The sequence below is a fragment of the Monodon monoceros genome, unplaced genomic scaffold, assembly GCF_005190385.1.
Source record: "Monodon monoceros isolate NGI ecotype Baffin Bay Population unplaced genomic scaffold, NGI_Narwhal_1 Super_Scaffold_9, whole genome shotgun sequence".
NCBI lineage: Eukaryota > Metazoa > Chordata > Mammalia > Artiodactyla > Monodontidae > Monodon > Monodon monoceros.
The window spans coordinates 19,662,207-19,682,509 of record NW_021703786.1 but is presented as its reverse complement, the minus strand read 5'-3'; the positions used below and the strand labels follow the sequence as shown (position 1 = coordinate 19,682,509).

The 20,303-nt window shown below is 35.6% G+C and overlaps 1 protein-coding gene and 1 pseudogene across 4 annotated transcripts in view; one reads left to right on the top strand and one right to left on the bottom strand.

Moving 5' to 3' along the window:
- GPATCH8 (G-patch domain containing 8) overlaps positions 1-20,303 on the top strand; it is a 93,967-nt gene that overhangs the window by 60,627 nt on the left and 13,037 nt on the right. For all 3 annotated transcript variants that reach the window (XM_029210919.1, XM_029210920.1, XM_029210922.1), the window contains one exon: positions 12,431-12,574. In XM_029210919.1, coding sequence (XP_029066752.1) covers positions 12,431-12,574 — 144 coding nt within the window. The remainder of the gene's footprint in view (positions 1-12,430; positions 12,575-20,303) is intronic.
- LOC114888666 lies at positions 3,176-3,728 on the bottom strand (annotated as a pseudogene). Its single transcript, XR_003791847.1, has one exon. The product of XR_003791847.1 is annotated as a 60S ribosomal protein L23a pseudogene (transcript).

Sequence of the window (20,303 nt, the reverse complement as noted above, 5' to 3'; positions counted from 1 at the left end):
GAAAATTCCTAACTACATCTGAATTCTGGATCCTAATCCTCTCTGTATTATCAAGGACCTTACATCTTTTTTCCTATCTTGGCAAACTCACTTTGCACTCATTCATTTCCTATCACCAATAAACATGCTCACACATTCTTGGGGGAAAAGAACCACTAAAATTACAAAAAAAAAACCTTACTCTGTTGACTCTTACTCTCTGTAACTGCCACCTTTTCTTTTTACTTGTTTTTAGAACCAAAATTCTGAAAGAATAGTCTCTACACTCACTGCCTTCTATTCTTTCTTTTTTTAATTTTCATTTTTATGAAAGTTGTACATAGTTTTAAAGCAAATAGCTTTACCCATGCTTTTAACTGAAAACAAAAACAAAAATTGCAGTCCCGTTTTGATACCCTTAGTATCTTGTTAAATATTGATAAGATATTTTAAAAATATGTGTAAGATATGAAGAGTAACTACAGACACTTGTGTGTCTTCTGCTCAGTTTAAGAAGAACATTATCCATAACTTTATGATCCCGTCCCATTTCTTCCTCCTTCAGAGGTAAGCACTGTCCTGGATTTTGTGTTTATCATTCACTTACAATTTTTCAGGTAGGTTTTTGCTGTTGTTGAGGTAAAATTCACCATTTTAACCATTATATAATATAGAGTTTAGTGACTTAGCATATTCACAATGTTGTACAACTGTCACCACTAATTCCAGAACATTTACATCACCCCAAGAAGAAACCTTGTACCCTTTAGCAGTCATTCCTCGTTCCCCCTCTTCTCCCTCCCCCAGCAGCCACTTTCTGTCTCTATACATTTGCCTATTCTGGACATTTCATATAAATTAAATCATTCAATATGTGGCCTTTTGTATCTGACTTCTTTTACTTAGCATAATGTTTTCAAAGTTCATCCATATAAATAGCATATATCAGAACTTTACTCCTTTTTAGGGCTGAATAATATTGCATTGTATGAATATACTAGTTTGTTTAATTATTCATCAGTTAATGGACATATGAGTTGTTTCCACTTTTTGGCTGTTATGAATAATGCTGCTTTGAATATCTTGTACAAGTTTTTGTGTGAATATATTTTTCAATTCTCTTTTGTATATACCTAGGAATGGCATTGCTAGTTATATGGTAACTCAGTGTTTAACTTTTAAGGAACCGCCAGACTCTTTTCCACAAATGGTTGCACCATTTTGTTTTCTCACTCGTACTATATGAGAGTTACAGTTTCTCTACATTCTCATCAACACTTATTCTTTTCTGTCTTTTCTATTATAGCCATCCTAGTAGGTGTGAAGTAGTAGTACCTTCTTGTGGTTTTGGTTGAACATCTTTTCATGTGCTTATTGGCCTTTTTTTTTTTTTTTTTTGCGGTACACGGGCCTCTCACTGTTGTGGCCTCTCCCGTTGCAGAGCACAGGGTCCAGACGCGCAGGCTCATCAGCCATGGCTCACGGGCCTAGCCGCTCCACAGCATGTGGGATCCTCCCGGACCAGGGCACGAACCCATGTCCCCTGCATCGGCAGGCGGACTCTCAACCACTGCGCCACCAGGGAAGCCCCTTATTGGCCTTTTAAACTATGTTCTTTGGAGAAATGTCTTCAGATCTTTTGCCCATTTTTTAAATTGGGCTGTCCTTTTATTGTTGAGTTATAAGAATTCTATATGAATTCTGGAACGAGTCCCTTGTCAGGTGTATGACTTGCAAATATTTTCTTCCACTTTTTGTTGTCATTTCACTTGATAATGCCCTTTGGTGCTCAGAGTTTTAAAATTTGATGAAGTCCATTTTATCTTTGTTTCTTTTGTTGCTGGTGTTTTTGATGTCATATTTAAGAACCCATTGCCTAATCCAAGGCCATGAAAAGTTACACCTATGCTTCCTTCTAAGAGTTTTATAGTTTTAGCTCTTAACATTTAGGTCTTTGATATATTTTGAATTAATTTTTATATGTCATGCGGGCTTCCCTGTTGGCGGAGTGGTTAAGAATCTGCCTGCCAATGCAAGGGACACGGGTTCGAGCCCTGGTCCGGGAAGATCCCACATGTGGCGGAGCAACTAAGCCCGTGTGCCACAACTGCTGAGCCCACGTGCCACAACTACTGAAGCCTGCGCGCCTAGAGCCTGTGCTCTGCAACAACAGAAGCCACGACAATGAGAAACCCGCGCACCACAACGAAGAGTAGCCCCCCGCTCACCGCAACTAGAGAAAGCCCACACACAGCAACGAAGACCCAACATAGCCATAAATAAATACATTTATTTTTTAAAATTTTATATGTCATGTTTGGTAGGGGGTCCAAATTCAGTCTTTTGCATGTGCCTACCCAGTTGTCCCAGCACTATTTGTTGAAAAGACTATTTTATCCCCATTGAATGGTCTTGGCCATTCGAAAATCAGCTGACCATAGATATATGGGGTTTTTCCTCTCAATTATTGGTATATTCCATTGATCTTTATGTCTTTGCAGTAACACACTCTCTTGATTACTGTTGCTTTGTAACAAGTTTTGCCATTGAGAAGTGTGAGCCCTTCTACTTTATTCATTTTCAGGATTGTTTTGGCTGTTCTTGGTCCCTTGTAATCCTATGTGAATTTTAGAATCAGCTTGTCAATTTCTACAAAGAAGTCAGCTGGGATTCTGATAAAGATTATGTTGAATCAGTAGATCAGTTTGGGGAGTATTGCCATCTTAACAACGTTAAGTCTTCCAGTCCATGAACATAGGATGTTTTTTCATTTATTTACATCTTCTTTATTTCTTTCAATAATGTTTTTTTAAGCTCTATTTCTTTTGTTAAATTTAATCCTAAGAATTCTCATTTTTTATGCTACTGTGATATTTTTATATTGATCTTGTATCCTACAACTTTGCTAAACTCATTTAGCAGCTCTAGTAGGTTTTTTTTGTGAATTCTTTAGGGTTTATTACATATAATACCATATCATCTGTGAAAAAAGATAGCTTTACTTCTTCTTTCTCCCGTCTGCTTTCCCATCTGGATGCCTTTTTTTTTTTTTAACATGTCTAATCGCCCTGCTTAGAACTTCCAATATAATGTTGAGTAGAAATGACAAGAGCAGATAGCTCTGTCGTAGAGGGGAAGAGACATCTTTGTTCTGATTTTAATGGGCAAGCTTTCAGTCTTTAACTTTTTTTTTTTTTTAAGTGAAAACTTTTATATTTTGAATTAGTCAGCGGGACTCAGTTTAGATGATCCCAATTTTGTTGGCAACATCCAAAGGGTCATAGTCAGGAGCCAGTCGAACATATGCCTTCTTCTCTCCATCAGGCCTGATCAGGGTGTTGACCTTAGCCACGTCAATGTCATAGAGCTTCTTCACAGCCTGTTTAATTTGGTGCTTGTTAGCCTTGACATCCACAATGAACACTAGTGTGTTGTTGTCTTCTGTTTTCTTCATGGCTGACTCGGTGGTGAGGGGGAACTTGATGATGGCATAGTGGTCAAGCTTGTTTCTCCTAGGGGCGCTCTTCCGAGGATATTTGGGCTGCCTCCTGAGCCGCAGTGTTTTGGGCCGTCGGAAGGTGGGTGACGTCCGGATCTTCTTTTTTTTGTGGCTGTGTACGCCTTTCAACACTGCTTTCTTGGCCTTCAAAGCCTTTGCTTTGGCTTCGGCTTTGGGAGGGGCAGGGACTTCCTTCTTTGCTTTCGGCGCCATCTTTGTGAAAAGGGGGGTCTTTAACTTTTAAGTATGATGTTAGCTGGGGGGTTTTCATAGATGCCCTTATCAGATTGAGGAAGTTCCCTTCTATTTGTAGTTTGTTGAGTGTTTTTCTCATGAAAGGGTGATACATTTTGTCAAATGCTGTTTTTGCATCTATGAAAAAAATAACATGAGGTTCCCCCCACCCCCGTTAATGTGGTATATTATATAGATTTCATTTTTATATGTTGAACCATCTTTGCATTCCTGGGATAGATCCTACTTCGTCATGGTCATGGTGTATAATCTTTTTAGTATGCTGCTGGATTTGGTTTGCTAGCAATTTGTTCAGGATTTTTGCATCTATATTTATAAGAGATGTTAGTCTGTAGTTTTCTTGTGATGTCTTTGTATCAGGGTAATACTGGTCTCATGGAATGAATTAGAAAGTGTTATCAACTCTTTTATTTTCTCTTCCTTTTTAAGATGGTTTTACCATGTGTTTCATATCCCTAAATGTGTATTGTTTAATTTAACTGTTTTTGACTTTTATATAAATGGATTCGTATATTTCCTGGTATACACGTATGAGAGTTTATCCAGGGTATGGCTTTTATTTGTTATTATTTGATTGCTTTAAAGTAGTTAAACCTGTGTGTTTTTCCTAAACACTGCTTCACCTGTAGCCTGTGTATATTGATATATAATGTTGTCGTTATCATTTTTTCCCTAGATATTCTAGTTTCAGATTTGTAGAAAGGCCTTTTTAAAAATGTTAATTCCCAGTTTCATTGTACTGTGTTCATATATGTTGCTCATATTATTTCTTCTTTGGGGGATTTATTATGGTTTCCTCTGTAGCCTAATAGGGTCTTTTGGGGTGAGTGTTCTATGAGTACTTTTATAAAAGATGTATGCCCTATTTTCAGGCACATAACTGTGTTAAAATATCCTTAAGGTGTTCTGTATCCTTGTTTATTTTTTATCTCTTTGACCTGTCATGTAATGAGATGATTTGAGTCTCCTTACTTTAGTATATTCATGTGTTTCCCTTGAATCTCCTCTAATTTCTGTTTTATGGATGTTGCTGCTAGATTATGAGAGTTAGATATTAAGATTTTTAGATACCATGAGTTGACCTCATTGGCATTATAAGTACCTTTATCTTGTTTAAAGCTTTTAATGTAAATTCTACCTTGATTGAAAAACCCTGACTCCTGCTTTCATTTTTTGTATATGTATTGCTTAGTATGTCTCCATCCTTTTGAATCTTTCTGAATCACCCTGTTTTGAATGTGCCTCTTATGATCATCATAGAGTTGGGTTTTGCTTTGTGTTACAGTATGAAAATTTTTTTTGAGTTAATTTTTTATATTTTATGTGACAGATATGTTTAGTTCATATTTATCTTTTTAAATCGCTGACTCTGTGCTCTGGTTTTCTTCTCTGAGTGTAAGGTAGATAAAGCTATGGATAGATGGATAGATGTAGATAGGTGGATATAGGTTGGATTATATTTTTGTTGTAATTACCTTTATAACTTAAAAAATTACCTTTCGTTCTTTATTTCTTTTAGAGAGTATCCATCATTTTCATACTGTAAGCAGGGGAAAGTTTCCTTGTTTCCTCTTTTTCCTCCCTTTCATTTCGTCTACCACCTAATATCAGTAAACTTAGTGTGTATGTAGCATACAATTAAATATGGTTGTATAATACTTACATAATTTTCAGTTTTAAATGGAGTTCTTTTTTACGTCTATTATAGTTGTAACGAAAGGCAAATTCTAATTCCCATTTACTTATCTCTACCACCCTCCCCATCTTATATTAGTTATACTATTTCTTTCTTGTGAGGGCATATAACATGTACATTGTAATCTGACACCCTAGTAGCCCCACTTCTTTTAACCTCAATTCTACATGTAAATGTATTCAAAGCAGCCTTCCAGTCCTTCTGTTGAGTTTTTCCTCATCACTTCTGCTGTTTATTTCCTAGTAACTTCTTTAAAGGGGGTTGTACAAACAATATTTCCTGAATTATTTATATATATATATATATATAATATATATATGAGATTATATTTTATATTATATATTTATAATATGAGGTTATATAATCTCATATGTTATATGAACCTATAAAAATAATTCAATCACATATATAAATATATGTACATTATAAAATCCTTGGTTAATACTTTCTTTCCTTAGATATCTTGTAGTGTTGTACCACTGGCTTCTGGAATTGAATATAATCCTGAAGAAATTGAAGGCTGGGCTAATTTCTCCCTTTGATGGTTTTACCTAGCTGCTCAGAGGAGTCTTTCTTTACCTTTAAGATTCAATAACTTTACTGCAGTGTTGATTATGACCACTGTTTTGGGACTGTTTTCATTGGCACAAAATGTGCCCCTTCAACATGTAGATCAAGGCATGTGGTGGGGGTTTTTTGTTTTGGTTTGGGGTTTTTGGCCTGTATATTTGAAGGGATTTGGATATTTGTATGTTTGAAGGGATGTCTCCCATTGCTCCAATCCAAGTTCTTCCCTCTGCTTTTTCTAGATCTCAGAAATTCTTGATGGGTGCAAGAGATGTAGGTGTATCACTTCAAGTGAGCCGTTTATCATACTTGAAGTATGTTTTTGCTGTCATTTTCTGAAAATCTGCTACTGCTGGCCTTTTTTCACTGCTCACTTGGCCTTGAATGGCTTCTGCTTCATTTCTCCTCACATACTTCTCTTATGCCTTTTTCTCTTATGCAGTTTTTCATTCTCCAGATCATATCACTATTTTGCTTTTGTGTGGTATTCAAGAGAAAAAGAAAGTTGTTTTCCTGTGTTGCCACATTCATACCAGAAATCCTGGTATTGTTGTTTTCTGTTAGTTTGTTTGTTTTTTATGTATCCAGCAAGCTTCCATTACTAGTGTTTGGTAAGAGTTTATTATCTGAAGAGTTTGTTGGATTTTGTACGTACTGTCTGCAGATAGTGACATTTCAGCATCATCTTTTCCAGTTTTTACACCGTCCTTGCCTCCCTCCTTCCCTTCCTTCCTTTTCCTTGCTTCCACCCTCTACCTCCCTTTCCCCCTCCCCTCCCATTTCACTTCAGTGTTACCATTTCAGCTACATCTTAGGAGTTGAGGTGTGTCATTTTTATCTCTCAGTTTGAAATATTTTCTACTTGATTATGATTTCTTCTTTACTAAGTTATTTAAAAGTATTTCTTAATTTTCAAATATGTGACTGTTTTTTCCCCTGATTATTGTATTACTGACTTCTAATTTAATTGTAATACAGAGAATAATACCAGTTGTTTGAAATGTGTTAAAGTGGTCAGTTTTCTTAAATGCTCTGTGTTTACTTGAAAAGAATATGTATCCTCTAGTTGTTGGCTGCAGTTTTACACATATCCTATTTGTTTTGAGACTGTTAATTGTATTCCTTGAATCAGCTATACTCTTACTAAATTTTTTTGCTTGCTTGAACTATCAGTTACTGAGAGAGGAATGTTAATCTCCCACTGATGGTGGATTTTTCCATTTCTTCTTATAGCTTTGGCATTTTTGCTTATATATTTTGAAGCTGCATACAACTTTATAATTGTTAATAGATTGAGCCTGTTATTATAAAGTGATATTTTTGCCTTAAAGTTTCTTTTGTCTGATATCAATTTTGATAGCTTTGTTTTGGTTAGTGTATTTTCTGATGTCTTTTTCCACCATTTTTCTTTTAGCTTTTATAATCAACATTTAGTTGGATTATTTGTAGGTGTTTTATCTAGTCTTCCAATATCTTTCCCCCCACCCCAGTCTCTCTTAATTGGAGTATTTAATCTAAATATAGGTAATGTCATTTCCAGTATATTTGGATTTAAATCTGCCATCTCATTTTGTCCTTTCTATTTTTTCCACCTCCCTTTTTCCCACTTCTTTTCCTCTTTATTTCTGCATTCTTTTGTTGGTCTCAGCAAGAAATATTGGACTGGGAGATGTCTAGCATATTGATGAAGTCACGGAAATGGATTAAATCACCCAGGGAGAAAGGAAAAACACAGTATCAGAGATGAAGAATTCTCTCCATGAGCTTATCAGCAGACTAGACACAGCAGAAGATAGAATCAGTAAATTTGAAGACAAGTCAATATAAATTATCCAAACTGAAGTTGAAAGAAAAAGTAAAAAAACAGAACAGACTATCCAAGATCAATGGGGTAATATCCAGACAGTTTAATACAATATTACTAAAGTCCCAACAGGAGAGAGAAATGGGATAGATTCCAAGAGATGATGGCTGAGAAGTTTTTTCTTTTCTTTTTTTAGTGGGACATAAAATTATGACATTTTAAGAGTAAATGAAATATATGGTAAAGTGGTCTCAGGCCCTTGGGAAGAAGAAAATTCAAACTTCTTTAGAACAAGTTAGGCTTCAAAAAACTCCTAGCTAGGGATTTCCCTGGTGGTCCAGTGGTTAGCACTCAGTGCTTTCACTGCCGTGGCCTGGGTTCACACCCTGGTTGGGGAACTAAGCCATGCAGCCAAAAAAAAAAAAGAAATCCTAGATAAAGCTCCCCAAAACAGAAGATCATAGTCATATCACAAATCCAACTGAGAAACTAGACACTATGGGCTAGAGTTAATGGAGAAAAAAGAAGAGTAGAGTCAGACCCCTTAAGACTTAAGATATTGGAGTTGTCAGCTCAGATTACAGTGGGTAAAACAAGAATATTTAATATGTTTAAGAATAAAAAGGGATTGAGATCATGAGTAAAGGGCAAGAGACCATATAAAAACTCAATGAGAGGATTTAATAGCGTTTTGCACAAAGTTGAATATTAAATTGTAACACATCTGAAGAAGTATCAGGATGTAGGAAAAAATGGAGAGAGGGAGGGCAAGAAAGAAAGAGAGAGAAATGGAAAATACGTGAAGAGATTAAGAGTTAGATGATAAAGAATGAGAAGCTCTAATGTGTCTAGACAGAGTTCCAGAACGAAAGAAAAAAAAAGAATAGGGCAGAGGCAGTGTTCAAAGAGGAGATCCCAGAATTTGATGAAAGACACAACTCACAAATTCAGGAAGCCTAATGAATCTCGAGCAAGATAAAAAAGAAGTCTACATGTAGACACATCCTAGTAAAACTGTACAATACCATAGAAAAATACACATTCTTAGAAGAACTGTTGTAGTAACATGGAAGTCAGAATACAGTGTCAATTCTGTTATAATCTAATGGAATGTTGAATGTGCTCAGAGCAAACAACCATCAACCTAGAATTGCACACCCAGCAAAAGTATCTTTTAAGAGTAGAGATTAGGGCTTCCCTGGTGGCGCAGTGGTTGAGAGTCCACCTGCCGATGCAGGGGACATGGGTTCGTGCCCTGGTCCGGGAAGATCCCACATGCCACAGAGCGGCTGGGCCCGTGAGCCATGGCCGCTCAGCCTGCGTGTCCGGAGCCTGTGCTCCGCAACGGGAGAGGCCACAACAGTGAGAGGCCTGCGTACCGCAAAAAAAAAAAAAAAAAAAAAAAAGAGTAGAGATTAAAAATAGATAAATTTTTGGATAAAAAAATCAATTTGCCACCAGAAGACTCTTCTAAAAGAAATTTCAAAGAAAGTATTTAAGAAAGAAGGAATGTGATTCCCTTTGAAAGACTTGAGATGCAATAAAGAATCTCTTATAATCAATATTTAATTGGATTGTATGTGGTTTTTTTGTTTTCTGTTTTTGCGGTACGTGGGCCTCTCACTGTTGTGGCCTCTCTCCCATTGCGGAGCTTAATAGCCAGACAACATGAAATTGCCCAGGATGCTGAGAGAAAACTATTGAGAAGGATCGAATAGGGAAAAAAATCATAATGTGTTATATATTCACTTTTCAATTTTAACTAATTTATCCAAATGAGTTCAATACTGGCATTCCACAAAATACATCAGCCTTCTCTTGCATACTGATTAAATAGCTCATGTGAGAAATAGTGGAGAGATGTTAGATGATAGAGATGCTTTGAAAGTGTATCCAAAAGATACTAAACTGAATAAAAGAAAGGCTGATTGTAGAGCCTTTGAAATGAGATTTATCTTTAGGTCTGTTAACTAGAAGGAGCTACTTATCTACCCTGCTGTAGAAGGCTAGCAAGGAATCATTTATCATTCCTTTCCCCTTCTCATTCTTCTGTGCTGCTTTATAGCAAATGAATATTCTCAACTTGCTTTGAGATGTCTAGTTTTTAAGTGGAACTGCTGAGGCAAATTGGACCACTTCTTTGGATCAGTCCCACAGTTTTGAGCCAAAACCTCATTAAGACTAATGGATGACCAACAGATCTGTGTTGGCTTTTCAAAATTAGCAGTGCATCTTATTTGAAGAATAATCTTGTAATGTTTAACCCCATAGCTGGCCACAGTCTCAAGTAATGCTTTTTGCTATAAAGTCTAAAAAGTTGAACGTTAATAGTTACTCCAGCTTCTTTTGGTTAGTAACTTGCCTGGCATATCGTTTTCTGTCCTTTAACTTTCAACTTTCTAAGTCCTCATGTTTTAGGGATATCTCTTATAATCAGCATGTAGTTGGATTTGTTTTTCTGACAGTTTTTTATTTTAATACTTTACATTTCTAGTGATTACTTATAAATCTGTTTCTTACATCTTTTTACTTTCTATTTTCCTGTTTTTTGTTGTCTGTCTTACCTTTATAAAATTGAAGTTATCTTAATCTTTCCCCCTTTGCTACTGCTATTTTTCTGATAACAACCCTTGGAATTCTAATACAAATTATGCTTAATTTAACAAAGTCTAAAGTTAACTCCATCTCAATCAGTAGAAGGACTCTAGAACGCTTTAATTTCAAACACCCTTTCCTATTATATATGGCTGTGTCTGCTAGCATTTTTTTTTAACTCTTTTCCATCCTGCAAGCTAGGTGGTGTTGTTACTGTTGTGATTATTAATCTGTATATTAATTTCATTTCTTACCACTTACTTTTAGTATTTCAGACTTTTTGTCTGGCACCATTTTCCTTCCTTAAAACAGTGACTTTCAGGTCCTCAGTAAGAATATTTTTAATATTACAACCACACAAACACAACTGAAACAAAAGTTTTAGAAGACAGTATTTACCTTTATTATGTGAAATATCCTCTGTATTTTTCTACTCTTTTTTTTTTTTTTTCTGCCTGTTACAATCTACGAAATCAATGTCATGACCCACTAGTGGGTCACAATCTATGATTTCAGAAATACTGCTTTAGGAAGTTCCTTTTTAATGAATCTGTAGGTGGTAAATTCTCTTTTTATCTGGAAGTACCTTTTAGTTCATCATTTCTGAAAAATATTTTCATTTGGTATACAAATGAAAATGTTTTCTCTCACACACCAAAGCATACTATCTTCCATCTTTTGATGTTGCTTTTGAATCTTCTGTCAATCTGATTGTGGGTGATCCTTAATTTTTTTCTGGGTAGTAGTATGATTTCATTGTCTTTGCTCCCATAGTTATGGGACTCAATGAGTGTTTCTAGGTGCTTATTTTTATTTAGCCTGTGTGGTATACCTGTGCTTCCTGTACCTCCGGAGTCATGTCTTTCATCAGTTCTGAAAAATTCTCAGCCATTATATCAATAGAAATATAATTCACTTACTATAAAACTCACCCTTTTAAAGTGTACAGTTCAGTGGTTTTTAGTATATTCCACAAGGTCATGCAACCATTGTTACAATCTAATTCCAGAACGTTTTCACCACCCTGCTACATTTTTTTGAGCTGTATCTTGACTGTCTTTTAACCCATCCTCTAGATAGTTGGTGAATTTTTTTGTTTATTTTTTACAATTAGGTTTTTCAGTTGTAAAAATCTCATTTGGTTCTTTCTGCAATCTGCCTATTCTTTTGGTTTTGATTTTTTAGTGTTTTATGTTTGCTAATTTTTGTAATTCCATTTTATATTTTAAACATTTTATAGTTACTTTATATTCTGTAACAGACTATTCCAAAATCTGAGTTCTTGGGAACTAAATCTATTGCTTATTTTTTGTGACTCTTGCTTGTGATAGATTTATTTCCTTTTGGGTGTATAGTAATCTTTGATTGTAACTCATATTTTATTGATCCTAATCTAGGAAAAAATTTGGGACCAAAATTGAGGATGCTTTCTGAGAATATATTTTATTCCCACTGCCAAAACTCAGAGATCCTGGGATTTCCAGCCTACTTCCAGGTTCTTTTCCTTACTAGTGAGGCTTCTCAAGTTTAGTTCCCCCACCTTGCTCAAACCTCAAGCACGAGTGTCACCCACATGTCCTAAGGAGAGCCCTTGCCCATCACAGCTCTGATTTCAGTTTCAGGTCATAGCTGATTTTTAAATTTTGTTTTGTTTTTTCTTCTCCGATTGCCCTTCTTGGGGATTTACTTTTCTCTCTGTGGTTCCTGCAGTGCACTGAAAATTGTGTTTTATATATCTGGTTAGTTGAGGGGTTTTTAGCCAGGGATAGGAGTAGGGAATGCCACAGTATCTAGTCCACCACACTGCCAAAAGAGAAAGTAAAATTAAACTCTGAACTTTGTTTGAAGACAACCGTTAGTATAACCACACGCTAATTACCCCACCATATTGCTACTTCTGCTCTATCTGACTTTAACTGGTACAATTGAATGTTATGAAAAGCCCTTTTTCCCTCTTCAGGGAAGACTACTTTTTTATAACATTCACTTAAAACTCTACCAAGTCATTTTTTGTTTTATTTTGTGGTTCTTACAGGATTATGTTGATAAAGAGAAGGCAATTGCCAAAGCGTTGGAAGACCTCAGAGCCAACTTTTACTGTGAACTCTGTGATAAGCAATATCAGAAACATCAGGAATTTGACAACCATATCAACTCCTATGATCATGCACACAAGCAGGTGAGGAACAGTTAATTTCTAACAAAGAAAAAGATACTTTATTTGTTATAACTATTGCATTTTATGAGTGTACCCCAAAAAACTTGTTGACTATGGTTTCTTGTATCTGCCTGTCTTTATCTGAGGTCATCTGACTGACTTGACTTTTCTCCAGTGACAGAGTCCCGACATTGACCTCATCCTTCCAAGATTGTATGTAGAGTGAAGAATTGTGAGCTTCATAAATCGTGCATAAAATTTTTGGCTTTGAGTGGTTTCTAAATTTGTATTTTTCAACTAAGGATCACTGGGAGCTTTGTTTCCCTTTCTCCCCCTTTCTGAACTTGTTAAACTTTGAATAGTTATCTCAGACTGTGGTCATTTCCTCTTCTGTATCTAAGAATTCATGCTGTATTGGTTATTTCCTATCAGTAAGTCATTTTGTTACTTGGTATACCTTGGAGGATAGATAAATTTAGAGGAGGAAAATCAAGTTAGATGCTATTTTAACTTCAACAGAAAATTCTGATGCTGCATGTTGAAGAGCTTGCTGAAAAATGAATTACACCTTCTTTATGGTCTTTTTCTTTTCTATTCTATTCTTTTCTTTCTTTCTTTTTTTTCTTTCTTTCACTGATTTAGAAAAGAAACGTATTCCTAACTAGTACTGGCATAAAGAAGGCGGCAATAATTCCCTTGGGGGATTTTAGAAGGAGGAAATGAATCTTTACATCTATAGAACAATTCTAACTTATTAAAGAATTTTGAGCCATTTGATCTTAGGTGACTTTAGCAGAACTTGCTAAGTCTTTGGGGATACAATGGTTGTAGTTGTTAAATTTGTAAGATTTATGAGCATTACTGGAATGCTCTCGTAAGCTGGACCTGTCAAACCAACTTTTTTTTTTTTTTTTAACCTTTTTTTCATCTTCCAACCAACCATAAGATTTTAGTGCACATAAAAGGCGAGCTTTGACTAAGTTTTCTTTTACTGGTACAGGAATAGTTTGTAAGCTGGTTGTGGTCTTACACTTTTTCCACATTTAACCACACCTAAGCCGTTTAAGATTCTTCCACTGATAGAGTTATATTGAAGACAGCTTTTCAACTTTTTATACAACTTTGGACATTGTTTTGATATATTGTCAGCTCTACTTGATTTGAGGAAGAGAAATCTAGAGAGCATATATATGGACAAGATATATTAGCAATTACCTTACTACTTCAAAGAATCATCTGTCAAGAAAGACAAATGCAACAGTGAATATTGCTTATCCAGTAACTTTTCCAGCTTTTTGGTGTGTGTGTAGTTCAGATTCGGGGTTTTGTTTTTGTTTTGTTTGTTTGGAGGAATTAACAAAGATATTTAGCATCTAAATACATATCTACCATTTGGGGCTCTTGAGAATTTCTTCGGTTAAGAATTGTGTATGATAAATTAAAAGAATTGATATATGTATAGCTAAATCACTTTGCTGTACACCTGAAACTAACACATTATAAATCAACTATACTCCAATATAAAATAAAATTTTTTAAAAAAATGAAAAGATTCCAGAGGAAACTTTAGGCACCAAAAAAGAACAATTAGAAAGGTTACATTTTTAGTTGAAAGAAGTTTCTTGACTTCCCTTTCAATTAGAAAAAAATGAACCAGGAAAAGTGTGATTCAAACTTGAATCATGTATAGACTTACTTTTTAAGGGGAAAAAATTCTATCAGAGCAAAACAGATTTACAAATTAAATATGAGCAAAAATACGGAACTAATAAAATTGACAACATTAATGTGATGGATGGTAATGTTTTAGTGATGTTGCTCTCAGTTTGAGAGTAGTAGAAATTATTACAACTGATTCATTTAAATTTGACATGTTTATTCTCCCGTGCACCTTGTGTTGCCTCTGTTCTCTCATCACTTTTCTCTTTTGCAGTGATTCTCCATCTGGGGAGATTTTGTCCCCCAGGGGACACTTGGCAATGTCTGGAGACATTTTTGATTATCACAACTAGGGAGATGGTGCTACTGGCACCTAGTGGGTAGAGACTAAGTGTGCCGCTAAACATCCTACAATTCACAGAAAAGCTCCTTGCAACAAAGAATTACCTGGCCCAAAATGTTGATCAGTAGTGCTGAGGTTGAGAAACTCTGTTCTCTTAAGACTACTGAAAAACTTTCAAATACATATGATATTGTGGTATTGTTTGGCCTTTGTTTGGTACAAACCAGTCAATTTCATTTTAAGTCCCCAGTTATGTTGTAAACATTTCTATGTTCTCATCTAAATGATCTCAAATATTTATTACTGTTACTCTTTTTTAGATTATCATCAAAATGAAAATACAAAATTAAGGATTTCTTATATTGAACTACCTTATCCACTAATATAGAATATATCTGTGATCCCTGGTCTGGGAAAAAAGTCTTTAGCTGGTGTGATTAATGAATGCATGTAAGCTTATTTGTTCACCTTGATCAAAAGCCCATCTTAGGTGGGCTGTTCTTAAACAAAGAACAGATGTGGTGTAAGTTTGTTATTTTGTTTGTTTTTTGGTAGTGTTCTCTATTTGGTTAAAATGTAGGCTTTTCATCTTTCTTTATACTGTTCTCAATGCAAGTGGTAGAATCTTGAAACAGAATGCTATAAATATATAAACAAAAAAATGCACAGTACTGAATTTTTTATAGTTACTTTTCCCTGCCCTTAGAATTTCTAAGGAGACTTTAACTGACCTTGGTACAACACAGCTAAGTAATCCCTAAGAGGAGGAGGTAGGTCCTATTTTTCATTCCTCTTTGACGGACATGAACTTACCATACAAATGGACCTACCATTTTCCAAATTTATGCTCTAAAATCATAAAGACACCCTGTCTTGTCTTCCAGGAAGGCACACAGGATTATTATGAATCTGAGATAATAGGTAAGTACATTCAACCCTATATTAGTAATCCCTAGTTTGCATCTTTCATCAAATTTTCACCATTAAAATTTTCCAGAAAAATAATGTATTATGTTAGTGGTAAACTTACTAGTGTAGGCAGGATCCTGAACATGCCCTTATCTTTATTAAGCACAAGTAATTTCTCAAAAAGGAGCTATGTGGTCACCCTTATTTGTGGTGATTTTTTATCCCCCTGCTCTTTGGTGCTGTGTACATCTCACTATTCACTCATTTTTCTCAACTTTTCTAAGATATTTTGTGAAGAGAGTCATTAATACACAGATATTAAGACCCAGCTTGATTTTCAGAGATGAAAAACCTAATTAGACATTTTGGCTCTTTTTAGCAGTTTAATCCCTTTAAAAGTGATAATTTCATACATTTTGAAATCTTCAAGGGTAAGCCTTCCATTCTTCAAGGGATGACCCAATGTATGATTCATTTTTATATACGTTAGTTCTGATATGCCTGAGTGCTCAATAAACATTAGTATTCATCTTCTACCTTTGTTGGCTTAGTTATAAGTTAAAGTTGACTTTGAAACTAAACATTTTTCCGCCTCTACCTTCGTGCCTCTTTATTTTGCATATCTTTTTAAAGAACATATCTGCTAATGAATATAACAATGGAAACCATTTCTTTAGTCTTGCAAGGTTTAAATTTCAAACTCCAAAGAATATTCTCTTTCCCAGAGGTAAATCTGTAGCAGCACAGTAGTCGGTGCCTTATTTTAATACTGGTGTGTTTTGGTTTTGCTTTTGCTTTCTTGGTGCCTTATTACCCACTCAGGATTCTTCCAGTCTTACCCTCTTTTATTTGTGCCACTAAGGGGCTCTCCTCACTAGCCTCCAGTACATAAACTAGAGATCACAAATTGTCCCACAGATGTACAATTGACCCTTGAACCACACGGGGGTTAGTGGTGCCAACCCTTCCAGGCAGTCGAAAATCTGTGTATGATTTATAGTTGGCCCTCCATATCTGAGGTTCCTCCCTATCTGTGGTTCCATATCTGTGGATTCAACCAACCCCAGATCATATAGTACTATAGTATTTACTGTTGAAAAAAATCCACATATCAGTGGATCTGCACAATTCACACTCGTGTTATTCAAGGGTCAGCTGTATTTTGCCTGGTCTTTGTGGTGTCAGTTTTTTTCTCCTTTAATTTCAGTTGGTTCCCAACTTTTTAAAATGAGATATTATATCATTCAGGCTTTGGCTTATCTTGAAAAATTGAAACATCTGAGAACATTGGGCCTGCATATCAACACAACAGTTGGGTAAAGCTGATTAGTTGCCTTCTCTTTAGAAAGGCATGTTCTCATTCTCCAATTAGATATGGTTTCCACTTCATCTCTTCTCTTACATAAGCCTGTGAGACTCATTACATTACCTACCAAATCCCTCTAAACATTTGAATTTGTGACCCAGGCCTGTACCTTTCCTTCTTTTCCACACAGGCTTCCACAGGTTCTCATTGACACTAGGGAAGTAGCACATTGAAAAGATGCCTTCTTACTCCTCCTTAGTGTTGGGTACAACTTCCTTGCAATTTCAAAACCATCTGTGGTAGTCCAATCCAATATCAAAATCTGGTACTGTAAAGCAGCTTTGAGAAATTCCTTTAACTTGTACAAAGAATCAGTATCTCCATCAGAGGAAAGAATGCTTTCAGCCTGCCTCTTCTTTTTGCTAAGGTAGCTTCAGTATGAAAACCCCTGTACTTCAGTACATTTTAAAAAAAAAGAAATACGAAGGTCTGTTTTATCTGTAAAAGTAGTGGTTTCCTGAGCTTTATAAATGACTGAACTAAAACAAATCAAGCCTGTAGCAGCCATTAGTGATTTCTCTATTCTGAATTGTACAGAATAGAATCTATAACTACTACATGGTTTAGTTAACTTTGTCTAAACTTTGTCTAATACTTCTGAATTGAAGTATTTTCTGAGAAATTCTTTGGTGATAGAAGGAATGATCATTTTTGGACTTCACATAAACTTCATTCAAGTTTGGACTACTTTCCACTTGAAGGTTCACTATTGACTGGTCAGATTTTTTTGCCTCTCGATGCATTTGATCCTCTGTATGCTTGGCACATGTAACATCAGGACAGTAAGCACACCAAAGCCAATTGAACCTCTGGGAAGCCACTGCAGATCTGATGAAATGTAACCGTATTCCTTTTTCAGTGCAACTTTGATATTCAGTGCAGGTGTTGGGGGGGGCAGTGCAGAAGTAAAAACAAAATTAAAAAGGCAAGGTGAGAAAAGATAATTCTAGGGCTAAAAGAAAAGGACCTTTCTAAGAAGTGAAATCCCTAAGATCAGATACCAATGAAGATATTTCATAGGTGCTGTATATTTTGGATGTTTATAGAATGTTTATACTTAGAAAACCATAAATTGATTATTGTAAAGATGTGAAACAGGTTAGGAAAATCATAAAGTATTTGTGAATCCCAAAGCTTCATAAATGTTGACTTAAATAGCACAGTTCACTTCTGAAGAGATTATTCTTTGAGAAGCAAAAGCAAGTGTGGAGAGAGGAATGTATCTCAGAACTAAAGCATATTGTAGTTGTATTTTAATAACCTGTATCAGAGAGGTGAAAATTTTAGGTTCAGTGATATTTTGTACACTGTGGATACCATTTTCTTTGGGACTGTTTTGTCTAATAAGAGAATTGACATCATTTGGCCAGTGTTCCAACAACTGAGCATGATTCGAGCCTTTTCACCTGTTAAATCTTATATACCCACCACCTCTGCTTTTGTTGAGAATAGATTCCTTACACCCTGCTGTCACAACCTAGTTAACCTTGGAAAACTCTGCATCTGTTTAGGGAAGCTGTCTGCTTTTGTGAGCCGAGGTAACTCTAAACAGACCCTTTGGGAGCTAAGGTTGCTGGTAAACCCTGTATTCTCATACTATGTATTTCTAACTCTGTTCTTTATCTTGACACACAATTCCAAAGTGAATAAAAATGATTCTATCTAATTTATGTTTTGTAGCTTTCAACTGGTTTTCTGCTTCTATACACATGCATTCATCACAGTGATGCACTGTGGCAGAGATTCTGGGATGAGCCTGTATGTTCTATTGTAGTCTGAAAAGTTAAAGCAACTTAAGGAATAATGATAAGTTTGTGAGCGACAGTACTGAAAAGAGAACTCTGAACTAGGATGCTGCTGTTCCATTTGCTTTGGACCTAAGCAACTCTTAACGAATTATGCTCCTTCAGATTTTACCTAGAGGGCAAATCTTTGCCTCCAGATATGATCTCTAGAGGATTATGTAGATATACTTAAAACTTGTTATCCACAAAACCACAGTGGTATATACTATTTCACACCTACTCAGATGGCTAAAATGAAAAAGACACAGTAAGTGCCGGAGAAGATATGGAGAAATTGGAACTCTCCTACACTGCTAGTGGGGTTGTAAAGTGGCGCAGCCCCTCTGGAAAACAGTTTGACAGTTCCTCAAAATGTTAAATATAGAGCTACCACATGACCAACACATACTTAAGAGAAATGAAAATATGTCCACACAAAAACTTGTACAAGATTGTTCACAGCAGCACTATTCATCATAGCCAAAAAGTGGAAGCAACCGAAATATCCATCAACTGATGGATAGATACACAAAATGTGGTACAACTATACAATGGAATGCTATTCAGCAATAAAATAGAATGACTTACTGATAAATGCAACATGCACGAATCTTGAAAATATTATGCTAAGTGGAAGAAGCCAATCACAAAAGACCCTTATGTTGTATGATTTTATTTATATGAAAAGTTTAGAATAAGCAAATCTATGGATAATATAGTTCAGGTTTCCAGGGACTGGGTAGAAAGGGGCAGTGAGGAATGAATGCTAATGGATGGGTTTTCCTTGGGGGATAATGGAAATATTCTAAAATTAGATAGTGCTGGTGGTTGCACAACTCTGAGAATATGCTAAACCCACTAAATTGTACACTTTAAATGGGTGAATTTTATGATATATGAATTACATATCAATAAAATTATTTTTAACAACTTCATTATCAAACTTAAATTTTGGTAGTGATGATGGTGACTTCATATATTGAATACGTGTGTGTGTGTGTGTGTGTGTGTGTGTGTGTGTGTGTGTGTGTGAAAATACCTTAAAGCAGTATACACCTGGTGCTATTAAAGAATATAACATACTTTTAAGGCTTTTTGCTGTATTTCTGAATATAAAGCAAATATAACAGTGATTTTATGACAAATTAATTTGATATTAACCAAATGATACTAAGTCATTGTGTTTCAGAGTAATGGGGCACAAATGGTATTGCCATAAATGACTATTAGAACTACTGTTACCTAGCCAAAAGAATGTATACTTCGCTTTTTCCCCTCTGAGTTTTCTCAGTATCTGTAATCATCATTAGTGTTTGGTTTTCTCTGTTACTGAATAAAACTCATTTTCATCACTTACTGATATGCATGTGCTAAAAGAAGAATTTACACCTCAATGCCCAGTAACTTGGATTTCCTTAACCTTTCAACTATAATCTTTTTTCTGTGAGTAGTTTAACGCTGAGGCTTTCTGTGTTCTCTACTGGTCTTTTCCCTCCCTCATCACATGGCGATGTTCTGGCTGGTCTCATCCAGAGGCATCAAACACTGAGACTTGAAGTGGGTAACCTGGCCAAGCAACTACAGCATGACTACTCCAGTTTTGGAGGGGAAAGGAGTTCCTCATTAATGTTATGTCATTGGAGAGAGGCAGGAAACAGTGGGAAGAAGAGGCCGTGGATTTGGGGTATG